Genomic DNA, 26,477 nt, shown 5'->3' on the forward strand with positions numbered 1-26,477 from the left:
AAAGGATTTGTGCTCGTTGTCGGGGGACACGTGGAGAAGCTGAACCTGGCTGTGGCACGTGCATGTGTGTGTGGTGAGCACTGTGTCCGAGGTGGTGTGGCATGCTCCCCAGTGCTGTGCATGGCCCTGGGGAGGGGCAAAGGAGGTCCCTCCCTGCAGGGCAGAACCCTACCCAATCACCCCGAGGCTCCCCTGCAAGCCATGGTCAGAGCTGAGGTCTCCAAGGAGGGATGAGTGGAGCTGGCAGGCAGAGTCGTGGCACCCACATGCCCATGCAGGATGGTGGGCGGACCTGAGGCCGAAAGGGAGGCACAGGGAGTCACAGCGTGACCCAGACAGTGGCCTTAATCACGAGCCAGGGCGGGGTCCTGAAGAGCGCCGAGTAGGTGATGTGACAATTTGCATTTTAAGATTATTTCCCTATAAAGTGGAGAAAGGAACCGAGGGCCGGTCTGCGGAGTCCAATCTGGGGGGTCTTCTGGGGTGGAACTAGAGGTGAGGCTGCTGAGTGGCACCTGAGGAGGGACAGATGGAGGATGGTGAAGGGGCCAGCTTCCTGCATGTCCCTTCGTGTCCCAGCAGGGGCATCTGCCTGGATTCCCTACCTTGGCTAGGAGCAGGTCAGACTGGCCAGAGGCTTCCTGGACAGCTGGCTGGGCCCCCAGCCCTTCCTGACAGGCTGTACTTGAGGTCTAGGTGCCACAGAGACATTTTTCATGCTCACAGAAGAGGGGGGCTGTGTGCTCACAGGGGAGCTGTGGGGGGCTGCATGCTCACGGGGGGAGGCCTGCGTGCTCACAGAGGGAGGTACAGTCCACTCAAGGAACTCAGGGCGGGGCCTCCTACCCTGAAATAAATGCAGTGCAGGAGTCCAGCACCTCCTTTTCTGGGAAACCTGAGTAAATCTGAGAATCAAGGAAATTTCCTGCCTTGGAAGATTTCAGCTGAATCACAGTATAATTTTACAGGATGAACCCGGAGTTCAGTGAGAAGCTGCGCAGCTGTCCAGCCCTACTCTCTGGCCAGTGTCGGCCTTCCCTACCGCAGTCCCCTGTGTTTTAAATAAAGAGACTGAAACGTCCCAAAGGGCATTACATTGACTAGATATCTGTAAGATGTATTCCTTCCGAGCCAGTAACAATTCATCAAATTCAAACAATAAAAAAGGAAAATAATACAGATGAGATTATAGCACACTTCTAATTCTTGTTGATTTGGTGAAGTTAACACTAAATAAGAACTGTATGTAATTTATAATTACTGATACCATTAGGCTTTGATATTTCAAAAAAAAGTATTATTTTTAAAACTTGTTTTACTTCACTGGAGATGAAACAGACTCCTCCACTCCCCTTCCCCTCCTCTTCTCCTTCCCTTCCCCTATAAATTATGGAGAAAGGAAGAGATTATGCCTCATTCAGAATAAGCAAAATGTACATATCTTAAAATACAGCAACTAACTTTAATTGTCACATGCTTTTATCAAATTTATACCACATTTTACCTGGCCAGCACCCACTCAGTGCAGAGACCTACTCACATGGCAGGGACGATGGGGCAGGTCTCCCGTGAGAGCATCAGTCATGGGGGGACAATGGGGCAGGTCCCCCATGAGAGCAGCACACCCGGGCCCAGGCAGAGGGGTGGGGGGCATTCAGAGGCCGGGTGGCACTGGCGCCGCCGGAGTTCCTGACTTGGAAGGGACTTGGGGAGCACTCAAGAATAGTCAGACAGCCTGGCGGCCCCCAGAACCCTGTGCCCCACACCCCAAGTTGGCCTCTAGAGCCGGGGTAACAGGCAAGGGCAGCCGGGAGCACTCCTGCGATGTGCAGGCCAAGGGGAGCTTTTAGTTCAGAGGTCTGACACCTGGGTGCCGTCAGGTGATCACTAGCTCGAAGCTGCAGGAACTGGGCAAGGAGAGAGACGCCTTTTTGTTTCTCTGCAGGGAGAAGAGACCCCTTAATTAAGCAGCAGAGTTTCAAAACTGCTGGTCCCAGGCAGAAACACGAGGAGATGCACAGACGCCAAGCAGGGCTGCACATCTCCCCGGCGCCACACCCGTCAGCACTGAGAAACACCAGCTGCGAGGACAGAACCCTCTGTCATAGACCCCAGGGCCATAGCTGTTCCAACTCTTCAAGAAGCCTTGTTCCCTGCACCTTTCAGCACTGGAGGCAGGTGTGAACCCAATGATCAAACCCAACATGGAAGGCCCTGGAGTTTGATCACACTGCAGGAGAGGTGGGGGGACAGACATCACTTAAGCAGCTTCGTCACGTTCAGACTGGGCACGACGATCTCTTTGAAAATGGGCACATAGTCCGGGTTGGTCTGAGTTGAGCCCTGCTCCAGCGTCTCGATGATGGTCTGTTTCATGTCCCGGGTGGCGTCCCCCCGCACAGCCAGCAGCGCCCCAATGTGGTCATCTCTGGGGGCACAGGGGGTGCAGAGATGTCAGCAGAGCGTCTGCACAGGAGCCCGAGACCCCACCCCTGCCCTGGGGCAGCACTGGCCAGGCAGTGCTGGGGGGCACTCGGATGAGCCAACCCCCACACCGGGCCCTGCCGCCCCGACTGCCACCCCCAGAGACACGCCTATCCTTGGGCTTAGGGAGAAAGCTGCATTCCTTGCTGCACTGCTCGCTCCTTTGCTCTTGCTGGAGAAGTTTGTGGATTACAGAACAATTACCTATAACCCAGGTCTCTTCTCAATGCACGCGAGCAGGAAGTCTCTAATGTTTTCCGGTATCTCTGCTCAGCCGAAAGCCTTCCTATAGCAGGAGGGCGGCAGACAGGCGGCCCACTGGGCACCCTCATTCAGACAGGCAGAGCCGCAGATGGGACCACGCCGCTCCCTGTGCCAGCACCCCTTGCTGAGGCCCCCTCACTGAGCCGGCATCCCCTCGCTGAGGCAGCCGTGCACGGTGGGGTTGCCGCTGTCACTCTGCAGTGCAGAATGTCCTGCAAGACTGTCCAGCACCTCAGGGATCCTGGTCCCCCACCCCAGCACATCAGGGCGTTGGCGCTGCCCACCCACCCAGACCCGGCTCCTAATGCTCCAGCCAAATGTGCGGGGCCTCAGCCTGTGAAGGCCTCCCCAGACCTGCCTGTCAGAACCACGGCAGCTCTGCCGCTGGGGCTAGAAGCCTGTAGGGGTGCGGGGATGGGGTCTTATCACCACCAAGATGGCAGCAGGCTGGGGTGGAGCGGGAGCACAGACAGCATGAAAACGCTCCTACACACATGGACGCCTCCTCACTCTCGCCCTGGGTGCCCCCGCCACCAGCACGCAGCCCAACCACACCACAGCCCTCCTGGGCCCCTCCAGGCCTCCTCCTCTCCGGCACTCTCGGCCCCCTTGGACATTTCACCGCCACGTCTCAACCTGTGTGTCCCCTGGGAGGCGTCCAGCACCTGGTGTGCAGACACTCGTCTTCCAAGGGTGCGGCCGGCAGCCGGGAAGCTCTGGCTAAGGCTGTGGAGCCCAAAGCCCGGCGTGGAGCTCTGTGCCCCCATTCCCTGCGGCCGGGAGCAGCACCCAGCTGAGCCCTGGCTTGGACCTGCTGTCCCCAGGGCACTTCACCTTGTGGCTCAACATCATAAAGTCCAGCTGAAGCAGGAAGAGAGGCCGTTACCTGATATCCGGATATTTACTGACGAGAGTCGAGACTTCCAGGTAGAGCAGAGAAGGGTCTGTGAGTTTGATGACCTCTGCGATGGCTACGATGGTATCGCAGTGCCCATCAGCTTCTTCGCCAGATCCCTAGGGAACACGGTAGGTAGGACAAGGACCCAGTGAGCAGACTCGTGACGGGTTTTACTCTGCAAAGTCCCTCACTTCCCGCCCAGCCCCAACGGGTGGCAGCCTCAAGGCCAAGCTGTGCTCCTGCCACGCCTAGGACAGCGGTGCCCCTCACAGGCTCGGTGGCCCCGACCACTCGGCTGCCCCGATCTGCTCACACAAGAGGTGGGACTCAGTCCCTTGGTTCCCAATGTGGCTGGCCCCTGTAAACTGACCTAGAAAGCCCCAGGGCAGGACACTACAGAGGAGACCTGCCCGTGCCCCTAGTCATCACAGATAGGCGCCCCAGCGCTCACCGCCGCAAGCTTCCTGAAGAGGAAGCGGAACTGCTCGGCCTCCTTGAGCATCCTCTCGGCACCCTCCTTGCGCTCCTCAGCGCTGCGGAACGAGATGCGCTTCTGCAGGACAGCGCGGACATACTCCACCACCACCCGCCGCTGCGCCTCGGCTGTCATCCTCTGCGGCAGAATGGGGGGGGGGGTTGCTGCTTTGATACGGACATATTAATATAAAACTGAGCACTTCCTTCAAATTTCTCATCAGTACGACAGGCAGAATTTAAACTAAATATATTAAGCTAAATAAGCACACCTGTAATTTCAGTATGCGTTTAACTTAGAAAACCATAACCATATCCACAGTATTTCCTCAAAACTAAAATTTATGATACTAAAACCTGATACTAAATTTATAAATCTGTCTGCAACAGGTACCAACACATGCCACAGGGCTGCAGCAACTGGAAAAGCAGCGAGGAAACCCAACTCAAAAAAGATAACACCTTCAATAACAGAGAACGCACTGCCCTAAAATACACCTAATTAAAGCTGTTCAAAACCCCGTAGGGAGAAATTATCCAAGTTTATGGACATCCTCGGAAGACTCTGGGAAGTAGAGTAATACCCAGTGCTCACGGGCTGTGAAGGCAGCGGCCGGGCTGGAGGACTGGGGCGGGTGCTCGCCAGGGCCCCTTTATCTGGGCAGTGGCCAGTACCCCCACCCCTCACCTGGGAGCCTGGAGGCCAAGGCCTGCACTGGCTTCTGCTCCCACTGACCCCTTCCCGGCAGGCCCAGCCCCTAACACATCTCTTCCTGTAGTGTCAGGAGTTGGGAAACAAGAAAATCAGGGAATGATCTCCATCCATCGCCTTAACAAGGAGGCCCCCTCACCACCACCTTTTTGTCTCTAAGCCATCGTGAACACTGCTGTGCCTCAGCTCCTTGGGCAAGGAAAACACCTGCACAACTTCACCGAGCTCCAAGGGAAGCGCAAGGCAGGCCCTGCACGAAGACCAAGCCTGCAGGGTGCACAACTAATTTCCACCACCTTACCTTTTTATATGGCTTTTTAATTTTGGCAAAATCATTGAAATAGTCTTCCACGGTAACACAGATAATGTCCACAGCATTGGATCCTAACAGCCATTTCTTTGTCATTAACTCATTGAGATGTTGCTGAAAAGCAAAAACAAATCATGGAAAACACCGCCTCCGAGGGGCTCAGCAACAGCTGCAGGGTGTGGAGGCACCTGAGGTCCTATCTGCTGTCGTCTTCATTTTCTGATTATGACACTCAGAAAAAATTACATTATTACATATTGTAATAAAAATGACAATATTACATAATCTGCAAACAGTTCCTTAAATAATGGGATTTATACTATATGTGAGATTCTGTAACTTGCTTCACAAAACATGCTATTAAATATATGTGTATGTAAATATTTTAGTTATAAGATCTACACATATGGATATACCTTTACACACTTATCTACTGAGGTTAATTAAAATGTTTTCACATTTTCCAATTCTGAATTATGCTGCAGTGAATTTACATCATTCCTGTAGGTGAAATTCCTTAGAATGGAACTGTTCAATCAAAAAGGCTGCACAATTAAAACTTCGAGAGCCATTTCCACATTCCAAACACTGCACCAATTCAGTTTTTCCACAGACTACCAGAAAGCACTGCTTTCCACACACCCTCGACAATGCAATGTTGTCATGTCTTCAACCTTTGTCATCCTGCCATGCCACAAATAAAAATCTGTTTTAATTTGCATTTGTTTGATGATCAGTAAGACTGGGCATTTTGCTTCATGTTTAAGACATCTGTATTCCTTTTCCTGTGAAATGTCTATACATGTCCTTTGCCTACTGTATTGTCTTTTTTAAAAATGTTAATTTTTAAATAATTTCAAACCCATACTATTTTCTTCTGTCTTAGAGAAAGGTACTTCCTGAAACACTCTCGCATGCATTTCCTAACAGCCCAGGCTCTCCTACACAATCCCAGGACAGAAATCAGAACCAGGAAATAATACCGAGTGAGACACGGCCACCTGACCAGGCCACCCTCCGCCCCCTCCCTCTGGCAGGATGAGCCCAGGCCGTGCTCTGCCAGCCTGACGCTGCGAGGAACCAGGCCATGACTCTGCATCACGCCCTTAAGTGAGCCTCAGCCTCCGCAGGAATTCCATCGGGGGGTAGAATCCACAGAATTGACACTGCGTCCTTCTTGGCCCCTCACTTCAGGTGACAAAGGAGGTCACTTCACCCCATTATTACTGTGCTGCCTTTCCAGGGAAATGTGGAATCGCTCGTGAGGAAGAAGACTAATCCTACCAGATGTAATATTTCTGCCGAATTTGGAAAATGTCCTTTCAGCATTAAGTTGTATTTTGCTAAACAAAAATTTCAAAATTCTGCATGAATCTTTGCTTCTACAGTTTCTGATTTTGGCATCATGCCAAAAGAAAAAAAAAGTCCTATACCAAGAGTATGAAATGTTATTCTATTTTCTTCAGGTAGTCTGTTGTTTGACTTTTCACATTTAAAGTTCTTAACATCTAAGTTTTATTTTTGTGCTAATCGTGGGGCAAACCTGGAACTGAATTCCCACCCCCCCCCCCCACCCCCGCATGTGGCAGGTTGTCAGCACCACTTCTGAATGCCCAAAGGGCTGAGTCTGGGCGTCTTCACAGTCTACAGAGCTGACCCCATTCAGTCCCATGATCCATCTGTCTGTTCCCACGCCAGGCCCACACCTCCTTCTACTGCTCAGAGAACTACATTACATTTTTATATACTGCGCCCTCCCTAACTACGTAGGCTTTACATCTTCTTTTCAAAAATTTCTTAGCCATTTTTTACATTTTTTCTTCAGAGGACTCTTAGAACCCCCTTAGGCTTCCCCTAAAGACTTTCTGGAGAATTTGAACAGAACTGCACTAAATGTCTGGAAGGTTCAGGCAGAGCTGGAGCCCTAACGAACTGCTTCTCTGGGGCCTGCGCCTGCGTGGTCCCCAAGAACCCCACTGAGCTCATCTCTGGGTAATTTGACATTTTCCCTGCAACATGAATGGAGGCTTTTCCCACTGCATTTTCCAGTGACAACTGGGAGAAACAAGAGAAATTTTAAAAGTATTCATCCTGTCACTTCTCTACATTTCATTAGTTCTGACAATTTTTCACTTGGTTCACATACATTTCCCATACATGCAAATTTCCTCTACACACTCTTTCTCTTCCTTTCCTGTAACTCATGCCTTTTGCTAAACATTGGCGCCAGCCTCCTCAGCTCGTGCGTCTTTCTGTGGAACTGTCCCTGTGAGAAAGCTGTTGATTTCTGATAGTTATCACCACTTACTTTCTTCTAGTCACAGTTATGTTGAGGACTTTTACCAGAAATGGCTGTCGAATTTTATAAAATGCCTATTCAGCATGTACTGAAGTAATGATAGCTTTATTTTTAAAATACATTGTGATTGTGATTGCTGCCAGTAACTTTGGATGATGCTGACCCATCCTCATATATCTGAAATAAAACTACTTCTTCATGGCATTTCATACCTTTGACTCAATGCTAAATTCATTATGTTAATGACTTTTGCCTGAGTACACTTGGTTTGCATCTCTATTTAAAGGTGAGACTGGTCCAGTGGCTTTTTGGGGTACGCACGCACACAAAGGATGTGCACGTGTGTACAAGTGTGTCTGCATTTGTGCGTTCATATGTAGGGCACTGTGCATATGCCTGAGACCATGATTTTGTGCATTTGTGTGGGTGTGAATGTGTAAGTGTGCAAATGTCATGTGTATGTGAACACATCTTGTGAATCTGTGTGTACCCAGGCATGTGCACCTGGCTTTGTTTTTGGCACCAAGTATTTGCTGATGAATACAGTCAGTCTTCTTTCCATATACTTGTTTCTATTTTGTAATCCACTAAGTGGTTTGAGGTCTTTAATTATAATTACTGGGAATCTCTATTCAATTGTGCACAAGGACCCCAAAATCCAGGTCTGCATCATACAAAGAAGCAACCACGTCACAGGGAAACAAAGGTCCTTTAACTTAATTTAATACGAATGAAACAGTGAGCTGCTAACACACATCTCAGCTAGTTTATACAGCTCACATGCTGCACGGTTTGCAAAGTGCCCCAAAGGGCAGTATGGAAATCCTTGCAGTTTTTAGGCCAGAAAATTAAAGAACAAAAGAGCAATTCCAACCTCCAGATCCAGGAAGACCTCCTCCAGCAAGCCGCTGCAGCCCTCCTTGGCAATGGTGTCTAAAATCATGTCCACATTCGGTTGGCTCACAGACGTTCCCTCTTCCATCTCATGTTTTAAATACTTCCTTTTTAAACTGACTATGGATTCTCTGTAACAAAACATTAAGGTTCAACGGAGCATTTGAGTGTTCTCGCACTCTTTCCCTTGGTTCCTCAATCATAATTTCCACTAGCGGTCACTTACTTAAAGGTCTGACAGTTGTTGATGATGGCTATCATGTACTGAACATAGCAATGGGGGTGCTGCCGATTCCGGAGGTGCTCTTCTTTATACGACTGAGCTTCATCTTTGTATCTAAGAAAATGCGACCACCACATCAAAGCTTTACTGAAGGCTAACACCAGAGATGTTTAAGACATGATGCCGAATTATGCCTAATAAAGAGCTTGCACATCACTAACATTTGGCCATACTTCTCAAAACATCTGAAATATTTCCAAATGCAGGTGAAAGTGGAAATATATAATTCTCAGAAATATACTCTTTTGAGAAACAGAATTAATACCCTTTGTGGTAGTTAGATTCAGTTGTCAACTTGGCCAGGTGAATGTGCCTAATTCTGCTGCTGTGGACTTGAGCCAATGGTACATGAACCTCATCTGTTGCTCATTACATCTGCAGTCGGCTAAGAGGCATGCCTGCTGTAATGAATGATGCTTGATTTAATTGGCTGGCACTTAAATGAGAGAGTTCGATATAGCACAGCTCAAGCAGCTCAGCATATCTCATCTCAGCATTCGCAGCTCAGCCCAGGCCTTTGGAGATGCAGAAAGAAATCACCCCAGGGAAAACTGTTGGAACCCAGGGGCCTGGAGAGAAGGCCAGCAGAGACCATCCTGTGCCTTCCCATGTAAGAAAGAACCTCAGTGGAAAGTTAGCTGCCTTTCCTCTGAAGAACTAACAAAATAAATCCCCTTTTATTAAAAGCCAATCCGTCTCTGGTGTGTTATATTCCGGCCACTAGCAAACTAGAACACCCTTTATAAAAAAGCTCTCCTGATAAGCAAACTAACTTGTAACACTAAGTTCTCTCTTAAAAAGGCAATTAATCCCAAGGGAGTTCAGATAAACAAAAAAGGGTAACTTGTGTAAAGAAGAAACCCTAATTGTTGTATTGCCAGTGCACTGATGACATCACTCAGGACCTGACAGTGTAAGACTGGGGGCTCCAGGACAACGGCGTGACAGACTTCAGAAGGAGACGGCAAGGAGGCCTGGTCCACCTTCTGCTGTTTCTGATTAACAAAGTGTGGTCCAGGGAATCCTAGGGTATTTGTTTGTTTGTTTGTTTTTAAATAGCAGGCATAAACATAAAAGGATCAACAAATTTTTGCTTTTAATTTTTGAAAATATATACTTTCTAGATTAACATATTGGTAAAAATACATACCTACTTAAGAAAGAATTCATTTGCTGAAGACACAAAACTAGTACCTTTGTTTTCAAATCTTCACTTATCTGAGCAGCAACTTGAAGATTCTGTTCGAACATCTAAAAAGTGGAGAACTTATGAATTCTGACATAAACTCACAAAAGTATACTTAGAGTGCAGGCAACCCATGCTCTAAAGCCCCACCTGCTAATTAGTCATTAGGATAGTCCAAATTCAGAGAAAACAAACTACGTGAAAAACAACAGTTAGTTAAAAATAAAAAACTTTCTTGCTAGATTAAAACCATGTGACTCTCTATCTGCTGCAAATTGGTTTCTACCAAGGGGGAACAAGCACTTCCACACTGCATGGCTTGGTGGGCTGAGAACTGGCGAGGAAGGCAAAGGCTCCTGCCAGAAGCAGTGGCAGTAGGGGCTGGAGTCCCGGCCTCTCAGCTGTTTCTGCATAATTCATAAAAAAGTGAATTAACTGAAAGAGAATGAATGTTGGTCAGCACCGAGTGTTGTGGCAAACACGCAGGACATATTTTTAAATGCTAAAGGACCTCCTCTCCCAAATTCATCAGATCAGGGTCAATTTTGAGGCTCTTATGAAGACAAATATTGGCTATTTATTACAGATAAAATAACGTATAATTAGTTCCAGCTCAAATCCAAGAAGATTATGAAGATGAACCTGATATGAAGATGGGCAAAGTCACTACACAAGCATGAGCCTTGTTCCCCATCACTGGAGAGGGAAGAGGACAGACATGACACAGGGTATCCATAGCCCCACTGTGCTCTACAGATGATCAGCATTCTTATGCCCTCTGTGAAACCTACAAATCCACGGACCTGTGGGGTTGGGGAATGCAAATCCCTGCAGGGCTGTACCTGGAAGACGATGGCGGGGAGCGTTGTCTGGAAGTACCCGTCCTGGTCAGCCTCAGGCTCGGTCTCCTTCATCCAGTCTTTCTTGTCCGTCTCTAGTGCTTTCCGTAGCCAGGCAATAATGTTCGACTGAGGAAGGATGCATTTACCCAAGGGAGAGAAGAAGAAAGAAAGAAAAGGCCATTGTGCAGCAAGCCTGGTGACTGAGCCAAAGCAGCTTCTCCCCAGCAGTACGCAGCTGCACAAATGAAGCACAGCTCTGCAGGAGCCCAGAGAGCGCCAGAATGATGCTCCCAGCCACAGGGGAGGTGGGTGCTGGCCATGGCTGCGCTCAAAGGGCAGAGAGCATGCGCCACTCTTTGTAGACTTACAAAAGGGTAGCTTCATCAGAGCCCCGACTCTGAACACAAAGAGGGAAAATCAACCAGAAGACCTTCGGGATGAATACCATGCCAGAGATAAGGCCAGGGCTGGCAGGAACTGCGCCAATCAGAATACATGCAAGCACAAGGCAAACAGGCATCTGGTGAGGGCCAGTGCACCAAAGGGCAGAAACAATAACCCCTTGTCACCCACAGCCCCAACAAAGGCACAGAAGCTTCTCTCCCTAGTTCCTACGGCCATTCTCAGCATTGTAGCTAGAATGTCTTGCTGCACAGACACCTCTTCCACAAAGCCAGCTCTTACCTCCCGTGTAGTTCTCTACAACCACCTGGTGGCCATCAGGATGCAGTCAGATTCACACTTGGTGTCCTAACTCTATCCTCCCTCCCTCCTGGGCTCAGGATTAAGAGCCCCGCTAAGCACCTCTAGGGAGGAACCAGAGCACTCTGCCACAAGATGTCCCAGGGTCAGGGCCAGAAGGAGGAGGGGTCCACATTTGTGGAATGAAATGCACTGTGACAGCAAAGGGACCACCATCCTCATTTAACTGGAAAAGGTGCAATTGAGGCCTGATTTTCTAGCAGTAGAGACAGAGCCAGAGATACTACGAGCAACATATCCTCATGGGAGTAAATGTGAAGACAGACTCCTCACCCCCTTCTCTCACCCACTGCCATCAGCTGAAGCCCAGCACACTCAGGCAATCGATGTAGACAGCTGCATGCCAGACACAGGCCTGGCTCTTACTCACAGTGAGTGTGGACATGTATGTGTCAAGCAGCTCAGAAACCACGTTTGGAGAAAGTAGAGGTTCCAGGGTGGTAATATCCACTTCTGGGGCCAGCTCCACGTTTCCCATCATCTCTCCGCTACATTGAAAAGCAAAAATGAGACTAGCTGTAAGGGATATAGAAAGAAACTCTTAAGGGAGAGCTCTTCTGTCACCTGACACAGGGTACTGACAACACTAAAGACCTCAGTGACTACCCCAAACAGGAACAAGAAAGGGAAGCAGTGGAGACCATGGGAAGTGCATCAGATGGTCAGTAAGGGACCCAGGTGTCACTGGATTTCACGTTTGCCAGCTAGGTGACCACGGCATTCATGTCAACCCCCTTGAGCCCACCTCAAAGCTGGAAGGCACAAGAGCACAAGAGGTGCTAGGGCCTGCTTGTCCTGCTCCCCCAAGTCTCCAGGGCCCAGGCAGGGTCTGGCAAACAGGAGGTGCTCAATAAGTGGCTTTTTATTATGTAAGGTGTTAGTGAACAAGTTCTGAAATTCAGAAACCTAGGCTATTGCAATTGACGGTATCAGCCTGTGCAGGGGAACAATGACAAGAGCAGAGAATTCATAACACTGATAAACAAAATTAAGAAAAAGCGAGACTTTTATTCAGCCACCTTGCTTAAGAAGGCAGAGGAACAGATGATCAGTTTCAGGAAAAAGCTTTCATAAAAAAAGTTAGCAGTTGTATATGAGGTTGGATCCTTAAACAGTCTAAGATTAGGAGAAATGTCTCAAGATGGCAGAGCGAGGTGCTCCAAGGCTCTGAGCCCCCACAAAGTTTTAAGTAACAGCCCAAACAGGCAGAATCATCTTTCTCAGAGCTGTGGAAAACAGTTAAAGCTTTGGAGTAACTGGCTGAGCATCAAATCAAGAAAAAGGCAACCTAAACAGTGCAGGGATGCTCGGGGCACCACAGCTGGCCCACCCCCACCTCTTCCCCAGCTCAGCAACTCCTGGGGGTCCCTGGCAGAAGAGCCCTGACACAGACCATGACACACGGACCCCTGCACCAAGTTGTGTGGGGCACCGAGGGACTGGCCCAGGGAACCCACACAGGTATGTCAACAACGCAGCCTGCCTAGCAGCTAAAGCCAGTAAGAGAACCAGCAAACTGCAAGTGCCTGGGGCAAAGGACTGCCTTTGGATATACCATATAGGAAGAAGAACCAGAAGAGAAGCACATTCCATAGGGGAAAAGAAACACTCCTATCCATGTAAATGGAGGATATTTCTGGGGCCACACACATGCCCAGGTGAGACCTGCCTGTTCAGACCAGGGACTCTGTGCCTCTGCCCAGGCTGTTCCTTCAGCCCCACTGTGGGCGGCTGAGCCCAGAACACTCACACAGGCCAGCCCACCAAGACAGGAGGGGGGATTTCTTTTCTTTTTGTTAACTACTAGCACTCAAAAAACTTCAGTCATAACCAGCTGGATACAAGCTTAATGGACAGAAACCTCCATGATTCAATTCCAAGATAACGGATTAAAATATTTAAAAGCCCAGTGTATACTAAAAGATTTCAAGGCATGAAAAGAAAACAGGAAATGATAGCCCATGCAAAAAAGCAAGATAAAGCATTAGAAACCACCAATGAAGAAAACCAAACTTTGGAAATATCAAAGACTTTTTTAAAAATTGCCTTAAGTTTGCTCAAAGAGCTAAAAAAAAAAAAAAGCATGAACAAAGAACTAAAAGAGATCAAGAAAATGATAGATGAATAAAAAGAGAGCTTCAATGAAGAGACAGAAATCATAAAAAGCAACCAGAGCTAAAGACGTAATAACAAAAGACTTTTCAAAAGGTCCCTAGAGAGGTTCAATAGCAGATCGAGGCTGACAGAAGAATCAGTGAAAGTAAAGAGAAGACAATTAAAATGACTGTCTGACTGAATACAAAAACTCAAAAATGGACAGCACAATACTACCTAATTGTAATGTAATTATGTTAAAACACTGAATGAAGCTGCATCTGAGCTATAGTTTTGTTTGTTTGTTTGTTTTTGTTTTTTGATATATTTTTTGTATTTTTTATTTTTATTTTTTCTCTATATTATCATTTTACTTCTTTTTCTGTTGTCTTGCTATTTCTTTTTCTAAATCGATGAAAATGTACTAAGAAATGATGATCATACATCTATGTGATGATATTAAGAATCACTGATTGCATATGTAGAATGGAATGATTTCTAAATGTTGTTAGTTAATTTTTTTTTTTTATGGTTTGTATGAGTTTTTGCTTTTTTATTTCTTTTTTTTATTATTAATTAACGGAAAAAAAGAAATTAACCCAACATTTAGAAAACATACCATTCTACATATGCAATCAGTAATTCTTAACATCATCACATAGATGCATGATCATCGTTTCTTAGTACATTTGCATCAGTTTAGAAGAACTAGCAACACAACAGAAAAAGATATAGAATGTTAATATAGAGAAAAAATATAAAAATAATAATAATAGTAAAAAAAAGACAAACAAACAAACAACAGACAAAAAAAACCCCATAGCTCAGATGCAGCTTCATTCAGTGTCTTAACATGATTACTTTACAATTAGGTATTATTGTGCTGTCCATTTTTGAGTTTTTGTATCTAGTCCTGTTGCACAGTCTGTATCCCTTCAGCTCCAATTACCCATTATCTTACCCTGTTTCTAACTCCTGCTGGACTCTGTTACCAATGACATATTCCAAGTTTGTTCTCGAATGTCGGTTCACATCAGTGGGACCATACAGTATTTGTCCTTTAGTTTTTGGCTACACTCACTCAGCATAATGTTCTCTAGGTCTAGTTAATTTTTTTTATTTAAAAAAAAAAATGACTGTCTGAGAACTAGAAGTAACAGTTGCATGGAGCTGGGAGACCCTGGACACCACTGTGCTGGTTGACAGGATTTGAGTGCACTAGAAAAGCCATGTTTAACCCTAATCCATCTTGCGGGAGCAACCGTTTCTTTCAATCCTTAATCAATAATGCAGGCTGGAGACTTGATTAGGTTATCTCCGTGGAGATGTGGCTCATCACCCACTTGTGAGCATTAACCTTTCATTAGAGGGAGATGTGACTCCACCCATTCCAGGTGGGTCTTGATTACCATGTTCTAGTTTGCTAGCTGCTGGAATGCAGTATACCAGAAACGGAATGCCTTTTAAAAGGGGGAATTTAATAAGTTGTTAGTTTACAGTTCTAAGGCTGAGAAAATGTCCCAATTAAAACAAGTCTATAGAAATGTCCAATTTAAGACATTCAGGGAAAGATACCTTGGTTCAAGAAGGCCGATGAAGTTCAATGTTTCTTTCTCAGCTGGAAGGGTACAGGGCTAACATGGCAGCGTCTGCTGGCTTTCTCGTGGCTCTACAAAAGGGACTCTCCAAAATGTTTCCTCTTTTAAAAGATTCCAGTAAGCAACTCTGCCTTCAATGGGTGGAGACACATCTCCATCAAAAGTTATCGCCCACAATTGGGTGGGTCACATCCCTATGGAACAATCAAAATGCTCCCACCCAGCAATATTGAATGAGGATTAAAGGACATGGCTTTTCTGGGGTCCATTGCAGATTCAAACCAGCACAACCAGAATCCTTTAAAAGAGGAAGCATTTTGGAGAAACTACAGAATGAGAGGAGAGCAACAGAGCCACCACGAGCGCCCACATGGCCAGAGACCTTTGGAGATGAAGAAGGAAAACACTCAGGGAGCTTCATGAAACAAGCCTGGAGAGAAAGCTAACAGACATTACCGAGTTCGCCATGTGCCTTTCCAGTTCAAAGAGAAACCCTGAACTTCATCAGCCTTTCTTCAGTGACGGTACCTCTTGTTGGTGCCTTAACTTGGACATTTTTACAGACTTGCTTTAATTTGTACATTCTCACAGCCTGAGAGCTATAAACTTGCAACTTAATAAATTTCCCTTTTTAAAAGCCATTCCATTTCTGGTATATTGCATTCCACAGCCAGCAAACTAGAACAACCACTGAGCATACCAATATAAGCATTAAAGGAGTGCCCAAAGGAGAAGAGAGAGAGCAGGCAGCAAAAATAATATTTAAAGACACAATTACTGGGTAGGCCACGGTGGCTCAGCAGGCAGAATGCTCGCCTACCATGCCAGAGGACCCAGGTTCGATTCCCGGTGCCTGCCCATGTAAAAAAATAAAAAATAAAAAAAAAACAATTACTGAAAACTTCCCAAATTTAATGAAAGACATGAATATACACATCTAAAAAGGTAAATGAACTCCAGGAAAATCTCAAAGAGACCCATCCTGAGCCACGCTAAAACCGAATTTTAAAATGCTAAAGACAGAGAATTCTGACAGACAGAAGAGAGAAGCAACATGCCAAGTACAAGGGACCCTTAAGAGGATTAAGTGTCACTATCTTGTCAGAAACCACAGAGGCAAGAAGGCAGTGGGACGGCATATTTATTTAAAATTGCTGAAAGAAAAAAACTGCCAACCACGAATTCTGTATGTATCTTTCAAACATGAGGGTAAAATGAAGATATTCACAGATAACAGAGTTGAGGGACTCCTTACCACTAGACAGGCCCTACAGGAAATGCGGAGTTCTTCAGGTTGAAGGAACGGGACACTAGAAAACAGATCGAAACCGCGTGAGGAAATAAAAATATCTGGTAAAGGTAATGACATAGGTAAATATAATTAGCTGATACTGTTGAATTTTTGGTTTCTAACTCCACGTTTTTGTTCTTACAGGAACAAAAATGCAAATAACTATGTAAAGATAAATCTATAGTTTGGGGCACACAATGTAAAAAGATGTAATCTATGACAAAAATCGGTGGGTGGATGAAGGGATAAAGAAGTAATCAGTACATGCCACGGAATTAAGGTAGGTATTACATCAAACAAGACCCTTACACATTTAGGATGGAATAGAACTGAAAGTTCAGAAGTAAAACCTCACTCCTTACCCAAATGATTTTCGACAAGGATCAAAGAATACTCTCTTCAACCAACGATGCAGGAGAACTGGGATAGCTATATACAAAGATATGAAAGGAGATCCCAATCTCATGCCATATACAAAAATTAACTCAAAATGAAGCAAAGACCTAAGTATAAGAACAAAACTATAAAACTACTAGAAGAAAACAGGGAAACATCTTCAGAACTTTATTTTATGCAGTGGTTTCAAAAGAATAAGCAACGAAGGAGAAAATAAATGTGACCTCACCAAAAAACTTCTGCACGTCAAAGGACTTTATCAAGACAGTAAAAAAAGTAACCTACAAGTGAAAATGTCACCATGTTTTCCCATTTAACTTTTTCCAGTATACTGGACCTTAAACCAAAAAGAGTTTCCTTATTTCCTCTCAAAAAAAAAAAAAAAAAAAAAAACCTTGTGACTCTTACAATTTGCGCAATATTTCTTCTGTTGTACTTTATATATCTTGTTTACAATAAAGTATTTCTTTGGTTAAAGAAAAAACTTATAGAATAAGAGAAAATATTTGGAATCCACATATCTGAAAAGAGTTTAATATCCAGACATATATATATATGTAAGACTTATATATATATAAGAACGCCTTTAATAAAAGTCAAACAACGACCCAATAAAAAAATGGGAAAGACTTGGATATATACCTATAAACAGCCAACCAATACATGAGAAGATGCTCAATGTCATTAGCCACCAGGGAAATGCAAATCAAACCCACAATGAGACATTTCACACCCATTATAATGGCCACTATTTAGAAAAAACAACAAACTAGTGTTGGAAAGGATGTGAAGAAAGAGGAACTTTCATACACCATTGGTGGGGACATAAGTGGGTGTAGCCACGTGGAAAAGAGTCTGGCAATTCCTTAGATAATTAACAGTCACCATATGACCCAGGAATCCCACTTCTAGCTATGCACTTCAAAGAACTGAAGGCAGGGACTAGAACAGATGTTTGCACATCAATATTCCTAGTTACATTATTCATAATTTCCAAAAGATGGAAGAAACCCAAATGTCCATCAACAAATAAACTGATAAACCAAATGTAGCATACATATACAACAGATATTACTTGACCCAAAAAAGGAATAAAGTTCTCATTCAAGCTACGACATAGATGAACCTTGAAGAAATCATGTTAAATGAAATAAGTCAGACACAAAAGCACAGATACTGTATGATCTCCTTATACAAAATAATCATAATATACAAATGTATAAAGTCAGAAACTAAGATATAGGTTACCAGGGATTGGGAGGCAGGTGTGGGGGAATAGGGAATTAATACTTAATTGGTATGGAGTTTCCATTTGGGGTTATGGAAAACATTTGGCAATGGATGATGATAAATGAGATACGACTTGTAATTAACGCCACTGAAATGTACATTTGGAAAAAATAAAAAGGGAAATTTCAGGTTGCATATAAATTACACACACACACACACACACACACCTGCACACACAAAATGCCATACAACTGTGCAACACAAAGAATGGACCCTGATGTAAACTGTGGGTTCAGCATAATAGCATAATGACAATATTGTTTCATCAATTAAAGGTACCACACTAACTCAAAATGTTAATAATAGCACAACTGTGTGAGTGGTGGGTGCATAGGAACTTTGTACTTTCTGCATGATTTTTCTGAAAAGCTACAAATGCTCTAATTAAAAAAAAAGTAGACAGTGCATGGGTGGTTCAGTGGTAGAATGCTCACCTTCCATGCGGGAGACCCAGGTTTGATTCCTGGACCATGCACCCCCCAAAAAAGAGAAAAAGCAAATTCATAGAAAAAGGAAGTGAACGTGGTTATTAGAGCCAAGGGGAAGGGGGAGCAGGGAGTTAAGTGTGATGAGCACAGGGTCTCTATTTGGGGTCATGGAAAAGTTTCAGTAGTGTTTGGTGGTGACTGTTACTGTGATTAAGGCCAATGATTTTATGCTTGGGAGGGGGTGAGATGGGAAATTTTATGTTGGATAAATGTTACCACAAACATCTAAAAAAGGAGACCAAAGAGACAATGCCAATCAGATACAATTCAGGATCCTGGACTTAACTAATGATGGAGGAGAAAAGGCATAAAAGATGACTGGGACGACAGAAAAGCTGAAGTGGAAACTACATGCCTTATACCATGCTAAATTTCTTGAACTTGAATTTACTTAATGTAGTTACACAAACACCCTATTCTCAGAAAATGTACATAGAAGTATTAAGCAGTAAACAGGGCATGATGTTTAAAACCTATTTCCAAACATTTAGAAAACAGTCAGATGGATACAACAGATGTGGCAAAACATTAGAAGCTCGAAAACGTGGGTATCAGAGGAGGTCTCCAATATACTGCTGCTTCCTATAAGTTTGAAATTACTTCAGAAAAAAAAAAAGGTCTAAGGTTCAAACATTTGGAAATTTCACATGGCTTGTGCTATATTACCTAACTACAGATTTAGAATGATAACAATGAACAGCACTGTGCTTGTTTGAGGTTTCATCATCACCACTGATGAGAAGATGACATCAAATGCTGTGCTGTCAGGGCGGGCCACCGTGGCTCAGCAGGCAGAGTTCTCCCCTGCCATGCCAGAGACCCGGGTTCGATTCCCGGTGCCTGCCCATGCAAAAAAAAAAAAGTGGATAGATGGTTGGAAGCTGGGTGTGACAGAGTTAGAGAAGAATAATTTCTGAATAGCACCTGACCATCTAATTAAATAATTAAAAAAAAAAAGGCTGTGTTGTCAGAAGCCAGGAGGAATGACGCCAGCGGTCTCCTCCCACCCGTGTGCCTCTGGGGACATCACTGGATGGCTCTGGGTCCAGGTGTCCTCACCTGTAAGTGGGTAATTCCCCACTTGCCCTGTACGGTTACGGGGAGGGATAAGGAGTTAGTGTGCAGTGAGCACCCATAAAAGTTAGCTCTTCCCATTCCAGAAAGCAAGCCTAACGGCACATGCTCCTCAGGATGATTACCACAAGGGGCGTGTTGAGGACTGTCTCACCCTAAAACACAACAGGATTCAAACAACCACAGGTTAGGTCCTGACCTCAAGTGCAATTCCCACCCAGATCAACCACAAAGAAGATTGCTAAGAAGCCAGAGAACATCTCCTGTGGGCACCACACACCTGTCCAGAGAAAAGGGCATGAAAGCAATGTGTGGAAACCAGTTAGAAGGCGTCAGCTTTTAGACACAGAGTTCCATGGGAAAGACAAGACAAAAACATCAGGCTGACTTTACCTGGTGTAAGTGTTCAGAACCCAAGTGAGGAGGCTCACGATCTCATTGGCTTCCAGGTCTTCTGACGCGAGCTCCTGCATGCGCGTGTCCAAGGCCTGGTGGTACATAGACAACAGGTTTTTGAAAATCTCATAATGGGGTGGGAAACACTGAACCATCAGGTTTTTTGCCACAATGAGGTCATCCAGGACATATTTCCTGATGATTTCTAGATGGCGGACAAGCCACATTTTGTCAGACTCCCGGGTGTCGGCCTGGGTGCACTCAATTCTGGTCGTTACTGTTCTGTCCAAGATGGCAAACATTTTCTCCTTCCATTTTTTGGGTCTTCCAGGAGGAATAAAACCAGTTTGCTTTTTTCGGTCAAGCATGCGCCTATCAATTTTTTCTTCCCTTTCAATTATCCTGACAACTGAGACCAGCAAGGTGGGGTCACGGCGGACGGTGACCAAGGACCTCTGCAGCACCATCCACAGCTGCTTGGCCAGCTCCTCTGAGAGCCGAGGCATGCTTCCAAAGTAGCTGTGGATGAGGGCCATGTCATGTGCGTTCCTGCTGTCCATGCGGTACTGCTCGTACATAAGGCCGTCGCGTGAGCACTCCAGGTCCATCAGCTTCCGATGGGCTTGCAGGAGCTCTCCTTGCTCAATCAAATCCTCAGTCTCCCTGACAATCTCTGGCACTAGGGAAAAAACACAAGGACGCACTGTAAAAAGATGACATAAGGGCTGTGTACACAGCACTGCAGAATAGCAGGCAATGGAAAGAGTTTGAAAGGATCTAAACCACAAAAATCTCCCAATAAAAATCAACCCCTAACACAAACTCCCCACACAGATGCTGGCTAATTTATTCACCAAGGGAAGAAAAGTATTTTCAACTGCTATGGATGAACTGCTTCCAGGCTTGTAACTTTTTGGTCATTAGGCATTAGGTTCACAAGACTGGAAGGAAATGCTACAAGCCAGCAAGATATTAAGATGAGGGAAGTGGACTAGGAAAGCTCTCAGTGTATGCTACGAAGGAGAGTCGGGCATGGGAATATCAGAGAAGCCATCTGTCCCAATCCCAGGCAGGTGCACTCACCGACAGACAGGACTTCTCACTCCTACCATGGCACCATGGCTGTCCATTCCCAGGGGGGATAAAGAAAAGGTAACCCAGACCACAGCCTGATGCATCTGAGCATCAGGAGTCCATACAGCAATAGTCTGACGCAGCCTAAAGGGGCCAAAGGAGGGGGGCATGGGACACAGCTAACAAAGGTGTGACACGAGGCGATAGAAAAGGGAAAGGCCACCTGTACAGGGGACCCACACTGGTTAAAAAAAATTACTTAGGTGTGTGCGAAGAACACCTGAGTTCAGGAGAGCAAATCACTCTGCAGAGTTGAGTGGGGAAGGGATCAGAGGCCAAGAGGGGCCGCTGCACCACTGCTGTGCCATTGTTGCCCATGAGCAATGGTAAGGGGGTGAGCGCCAATGGCGACATGTGTATGAGCACATTTCAGGGAAGGACAGAGAACAGGCTGAGAAACCAGACAGACAGAATCAGGGAAGGACACACAATTGTCCCCAAATTTCTTGTTTGGGAGGCAAGAGCACTGCCAACCTGACAGAAAGAAGTGGCTCTGCAGAAGGGCATGGAGCGTGAGCAGTGCGGCTCTGACGGAGGTGGTCTGAGGAGAATTGTGGGGAGCCACCGGCCAAGGAGACGGAGGACGTGGCTCAAGGCTGGTCAGTGACTGTTCCTCATTCAACTCCCCTCCCGCCCACAAAGCACATGTGGTCCTCCAGGCCAATCCACCCTGACCAGCCCTCCAGCCACCAGCCTAGCTCCAGAGGCGACAGGAGATCCTGGGCACGTCCTGCCCACTCACCTCCACCTGGAGCTGCTCCTCCATGTACTCACTTCTTTACTCCTTTGCCCCATTCACAGTCCTACCACACAAAGCGCAGGCTCCTGTCAACATCATGTGATGCTGCCTCTCGATTCTTCTCACAGAAAGGAGAGCCCCACATAGCTGGCCATTCCCTCTAACAGTGGGACTATGGCTGAGGAAACTGCTTGCTGGGGGCTGGCCCACCCGGCATTCCTGAGCTCTCCATTTTTGTGCCTCTGCCCTGACACACAGAGCTGCACCCGTGTGACTAGCCCGTAACTGCTCAAGTGATTACTTCCATCAGCAGTCAGAAGACGCCGAATGTACAGCCAGGCACCAAACTCAGAACTACTCTAAGAGAGGTCAGCAAAGCAGACTGCGTGACAGAACAGGCCCTGGGCAAGGACATATGAGCAAACGTGCCCCCGGAGGCCATCATGATGAGGATGCACATGCCAGCAGCTCCAGCCACCCGCAATTACCTGAGAAGATGTTTTTGAGATTCTCCACAGCAGCAGCGAGCTGGCTGTGCTGCACGACGGCATCCTTCACATCCTTGAGGCTCTCGATGGTGTTGATGCTCTGTCTCCAGTCTTTGCTGACGTCCACCAGGGACTGCTGGATGTCTTTCACGTCGTTCAGGGCGCTGTGGAGCTGGCTCAAACCCGTGCGCACCCCATCCAGCTGTGACTGGATTGCAGCCTAAGGGAAAAAATACCATATATGTACGCAAAGCAACAAACAGCCACACGCTTCTTTCTGATGCAAAAAAACCTCCCCACAGAAATTCAGGTTCAGAAAAGACCCCAAATAGCTGAAACAGTCAATACCCAGAAAACAGAATAAAATTCAGTAATGATTTAGTTGCTCCAAAAGGTCATTTTTTTTTCTTTATTTCATTGCTGTCTCAAAAACAGGACGAGATTTTGGAAGCTTTGCTGAGAAAATCAATCGACCCTCACCCAGCCCCTTTGGCCTGAAGCTGTTCAGTGCCAGAGCAGGTATGCGCCTGGGCCAACAGCCTTGAGGGTTCTCTCTTGTTGGGCTCCCTGTGCATTCTTTTGTGGCCTAATAGGCCTTATTTAGGTAAAATTTCCTAATAGGCCTTATTTAGGTAAAGAAAACTATCAGGACTTGTAGATGAGCTTCTGGGGGAAAAGCCTCCTACTTGTTCAGCCAGGAACTGGACTCAGCCTGAGGGCAGCCTGCCCCAGTGGGTGGGACTGGTACATCTGAGAGAATCAGGTTCTCTCTGCAGACCTAAGTAAGCCACCAGCAGGGAGAATGGGGAGACCAAGCACCAGGGGACGGGGACGGGAGGGAGACCGGGACCACTGGCAGAGCAAGGAACTCCTTTCACACAGGAGCCTAAGGCACACTTAGTTAAAATTATTATAAGAGACCAAAATGCCTAAGTCTCTATTACTAATGATCAATTAATGCCACACGTTTCTAGAACAGATAAACATTCAGGCATAAAACGTAGTAGGTTCAAGCTATTCTTTAACCTGAAACTGCTGTCTCAAACTAGTCCAACAGGATCTTCAGATGCTCTTTTGACACAATTAAGTGACCTTTACCTGGTCTCACTGAACCTGCTATTTATTACCTGGGTGCTAACACACCTTTTCAAGTTTAGGAATGACCTCAATGTCCTACTAGTGCGAGAATTAACTTTTCCACCAAGGGATTTCCCTAAACCCCCAAGACCAGTCAACATCTTCCTGTCTACTACAGCAGGCCGTGGTTCTCACATCAAATAGCTGTACTGAATTTGCATATTTTAATAAAACCTCAACTAGTCATATTAATTAAGTTGAGAGCCAGTCAATCCAAATCATAAAATATCTCCGAGAGGCTTTTCTCCCTGATCCACCCTTTCACATCTTTTTTGACAGTGCTGGGTTCTCCTCCTTCTTCCTGCCTCCAGCACCCGGTGGAATGCCTGGCAGAGGGGCAGCTCTTCAGAGCATTTGCTGAAATGGTCTAAACAAAATGAGCACTATGGGAACTCTAGAGGATAGCATCTAATAAGTCAGAAGAGTCGTCGCTATTCCAGTATTGCTCAAAAGATAAACAGACACTCCTGGAATGTCTGAGCATGCTTTAATATGTTGCTCCTTTGATATTCTCAATATTCTCCCTGACTTCTTTGTATACTAATTGGTAATACATTGTTAGAAACAATTTGCTAACTACAGGTAAAGTTCAGCCTTGTGTCTTTCCTTCCATAGCATCAGAAGGTCTAATTTAATAGGTGTAACAGTGAAGTTCAACAAATAAAAATGAATTATTTAGGGTGGGCCACAGTGGCTCAGTGGCAGAGATCTCGCCTGCCATGGCTGACACCTGGGTTAGATTCCCAGTGCCCATGAAAAAAAAAAAAAAAGCAATAATTTAACAAAGGAACCTAAAATTCAAGAATGATTCTGCCCTGCCTAGAAAGATGCTATCTCTGGCTCCATACCTTTAATCTGGCCTCCACAGAGGCCTTTTTCCGAGCTTCTCTGCGGCGGTACTGCTCCACTTTGTCCAGCTGGTCAGGGCGCTGAAGCACCTGAGCCACCCTTTGGACTGCAGTTGCAATGGGTTCCCGGTCTGTCTCCTCCATGGTCAAAGAGCAGGCAAAATTTCCACCCCTGTCATACTAGAGGTGTCCTTTGTGTGTGGCAGGAGAGAAAGATATGTTAGGAAAGTAAAGATGTTAGGTACAAAATGTATCTCCACTCCCCATTCCAGTCAGTTGGTCATAATGTGGCTATGAGGAGAGTGTTTGAGATCATTCATCCAATACATTAGAAAGAAAGCTCAACTAGGATGATGAACTCCTTAACAAGAAAACAAACCTTATGGGAGAAGCAGCAACATTTCACAGGCATGAGAGATGTAAACATACGCAGACATTTACATGTGGAGCCTAAACCACTTATCATGTCAGAATGCCAGTTTCTAAGCACTTCTCTTCCCCTAAATAGGGCCAATTTGCATTTCTTAAGCCTTTATGCTACCCTTAGCCACACTGGCATGGCAGCTCTGCCAGGACACCTTAGTGACAACAGGTGCACACAGGTGCCAGCACATACTTCCACCACCCCAGCTGAGTTCCAATGTAAGTGCTGTGATTCCCCTCAAAACCTACTGTGAGCTGGGGTTACCCAAGTTCTATCACCTACATACAAACATAGACCTAGAGAACAAGGGTGAGAGGGCAGAGGACAATGTCCTCCTCTGCTCACGAGGCAACAAGGTATAGTGTACAGAGTGCACACATGCTCAGATTCCAAGCAACCTGCCTTCAAATCCTAGTTCCACTATGTCACAGTCACTGGGTTGCAAAGGGATAGCTACCTGGTAAGGATGATAGCTACCTGGTAAGGATCTGGCCAAAAAGCAGTCAATAAGTATTAGATCCAATTGACTTTGACTGTTATCAATTTTTTTAAAGATATGAAAAAGATTCACCTTCTCCGTGAATTTTTCACTATTCATTCCCATTTGCTTTCACAAAAACTCTGAAATGTAGGATGGTTGTTCATCACGTGTTATATAATTCCACCCTGTTCGTACATATCACTCTTGTCACTTTTCCCTTTCAATTACAACTATACTGCAACCACCATCTTTCCTTTTTCTTTACTTCCCCTGATAATAAAATCACTCATACCAATGTAAAAAGTCTGGACAGGACAAAAAAGTACAAAGCAGCAATCATCCTTAAATCCTACCATCTCGAGGCCACCACTTTTAATAGGGTTTATTTCCAGTCTTTTTTTTCCCTTTGCATTTCTTTACAAGTTGAGATTATATTGCGAATACAATTTTGCCATGCTTTTTTGTTCTTGTTGTGTTGTGACATGTTATCATCAGCATTTCCGCTGACACTAAAACCTGTAGGATTTCCATCACAAGGGTGGATAATCGGAGAAAGGGCACCCAGCCGCCCCAGGCAGGTGCACATGGCCTACCTGGCCCCATCTCGAGGCGGGCCGGCCCGCCGAGCTCGCGCGCTATCTCCTCTGGGGGACAGGCGGGGCCGTGGGGGAGGAAGACGCTACCAGGACTGGGCTGGCCCTGGCAGCAGAATCCAGGACGTCCAGCCCTGAACTGCAAAGCAGACCGAGACCACGCTCGCTCGGAAACGGCTCCAATCGCAGCCTGAAGACAGCACGATTTCGGCCACGGGTAGCGCGCGGAGCCACCGCCCTCAACACTGACAGGGTCTGACCCAACTCCCGGCCGTCCAACCCGCGGCTCCCCGCAGCCGCCGCCCGCCCCGCCCGAGCCGAGCGACTCCCGGCCCCGCTGCAGACCCCCACCAGCGACCCCGGCCCGCCGCTCCTCACCGCCGCGCAGCCGCCGCCGCCCGCGCCCCGCCGGAAGTAGGCGGCCGCTACTTCCGCTACCGGCGGCGCGGCCGGAAGGGCGGCTCCGGGGCTGTGAGAACAGAACTGGGCATGTCCTCGCCCCGCGGGCCACGTGACTGCCTGCATGGGGGTCCTTGCCCCACAGACCGGGGAGACGTCAGGACGGGGTCCCCGGCCCAAGGCGGCGAAGATCTGATAG

The 26,477-nt window shown here is 46.3% G+C and overlaps 1 protein-coding gene across 1 annotated transcript; it reads right to left on the reverse strand.

The window, feature by feature from the left end:
* Positions 1–1,442: 1,442 nt before the first annotated feature.
* On the reverse strand, positions 1,443–26,306 carry EXOC3 (exocyst complex component 3). Its single transcript, XM_077116774.1, has 13 exons — positions 26,258–26,306; positions 24,382–24,572; positions 22,397–22,616; positions 20,033–20,714; positions 11,779–11,896; positions 10,647–10,772; positions 9,769–9,869; positions 8,562–8,672; positions 8,316–8,466; positions 5,134–5,256; positions 4,098–4,259; positions 3,635–3,762; positions 1,443–2,428 (listed from the first exon to the last, which is right to left on the reverse strand). The coding sequence occupies exons 2-13, from the start codon at positions 24,523–24,525 to the stop codon at positions 2,257–2,259; spliced, it is 2,238 nt and encodes a 745-aa protein (XP_076972889.1). The 5' UTR covers positions 24,526–24,572; positions 26,258–26,306; the 3' UTR covers positions 1,443–2,256.
* Positions 26,307–26,477: the final 171 nt, after the last annotated feature.

This window comes from Tamandua tetradactyla, chromosome 9, assembly GCF_023851605.1.
Source record: "Tamandua tetradactyla isolate mTamTet1 chromosome 9, mTamTet1.pri, whole genome shotgun sequence".
Taxonomy (NCBI): domain Eukaryota; kingdom Metazoa; phylum Chordata; class Mammalia; order Pilosa; family Myrmecophagidae; genus Tamandua; species Tamandua tetradactyla.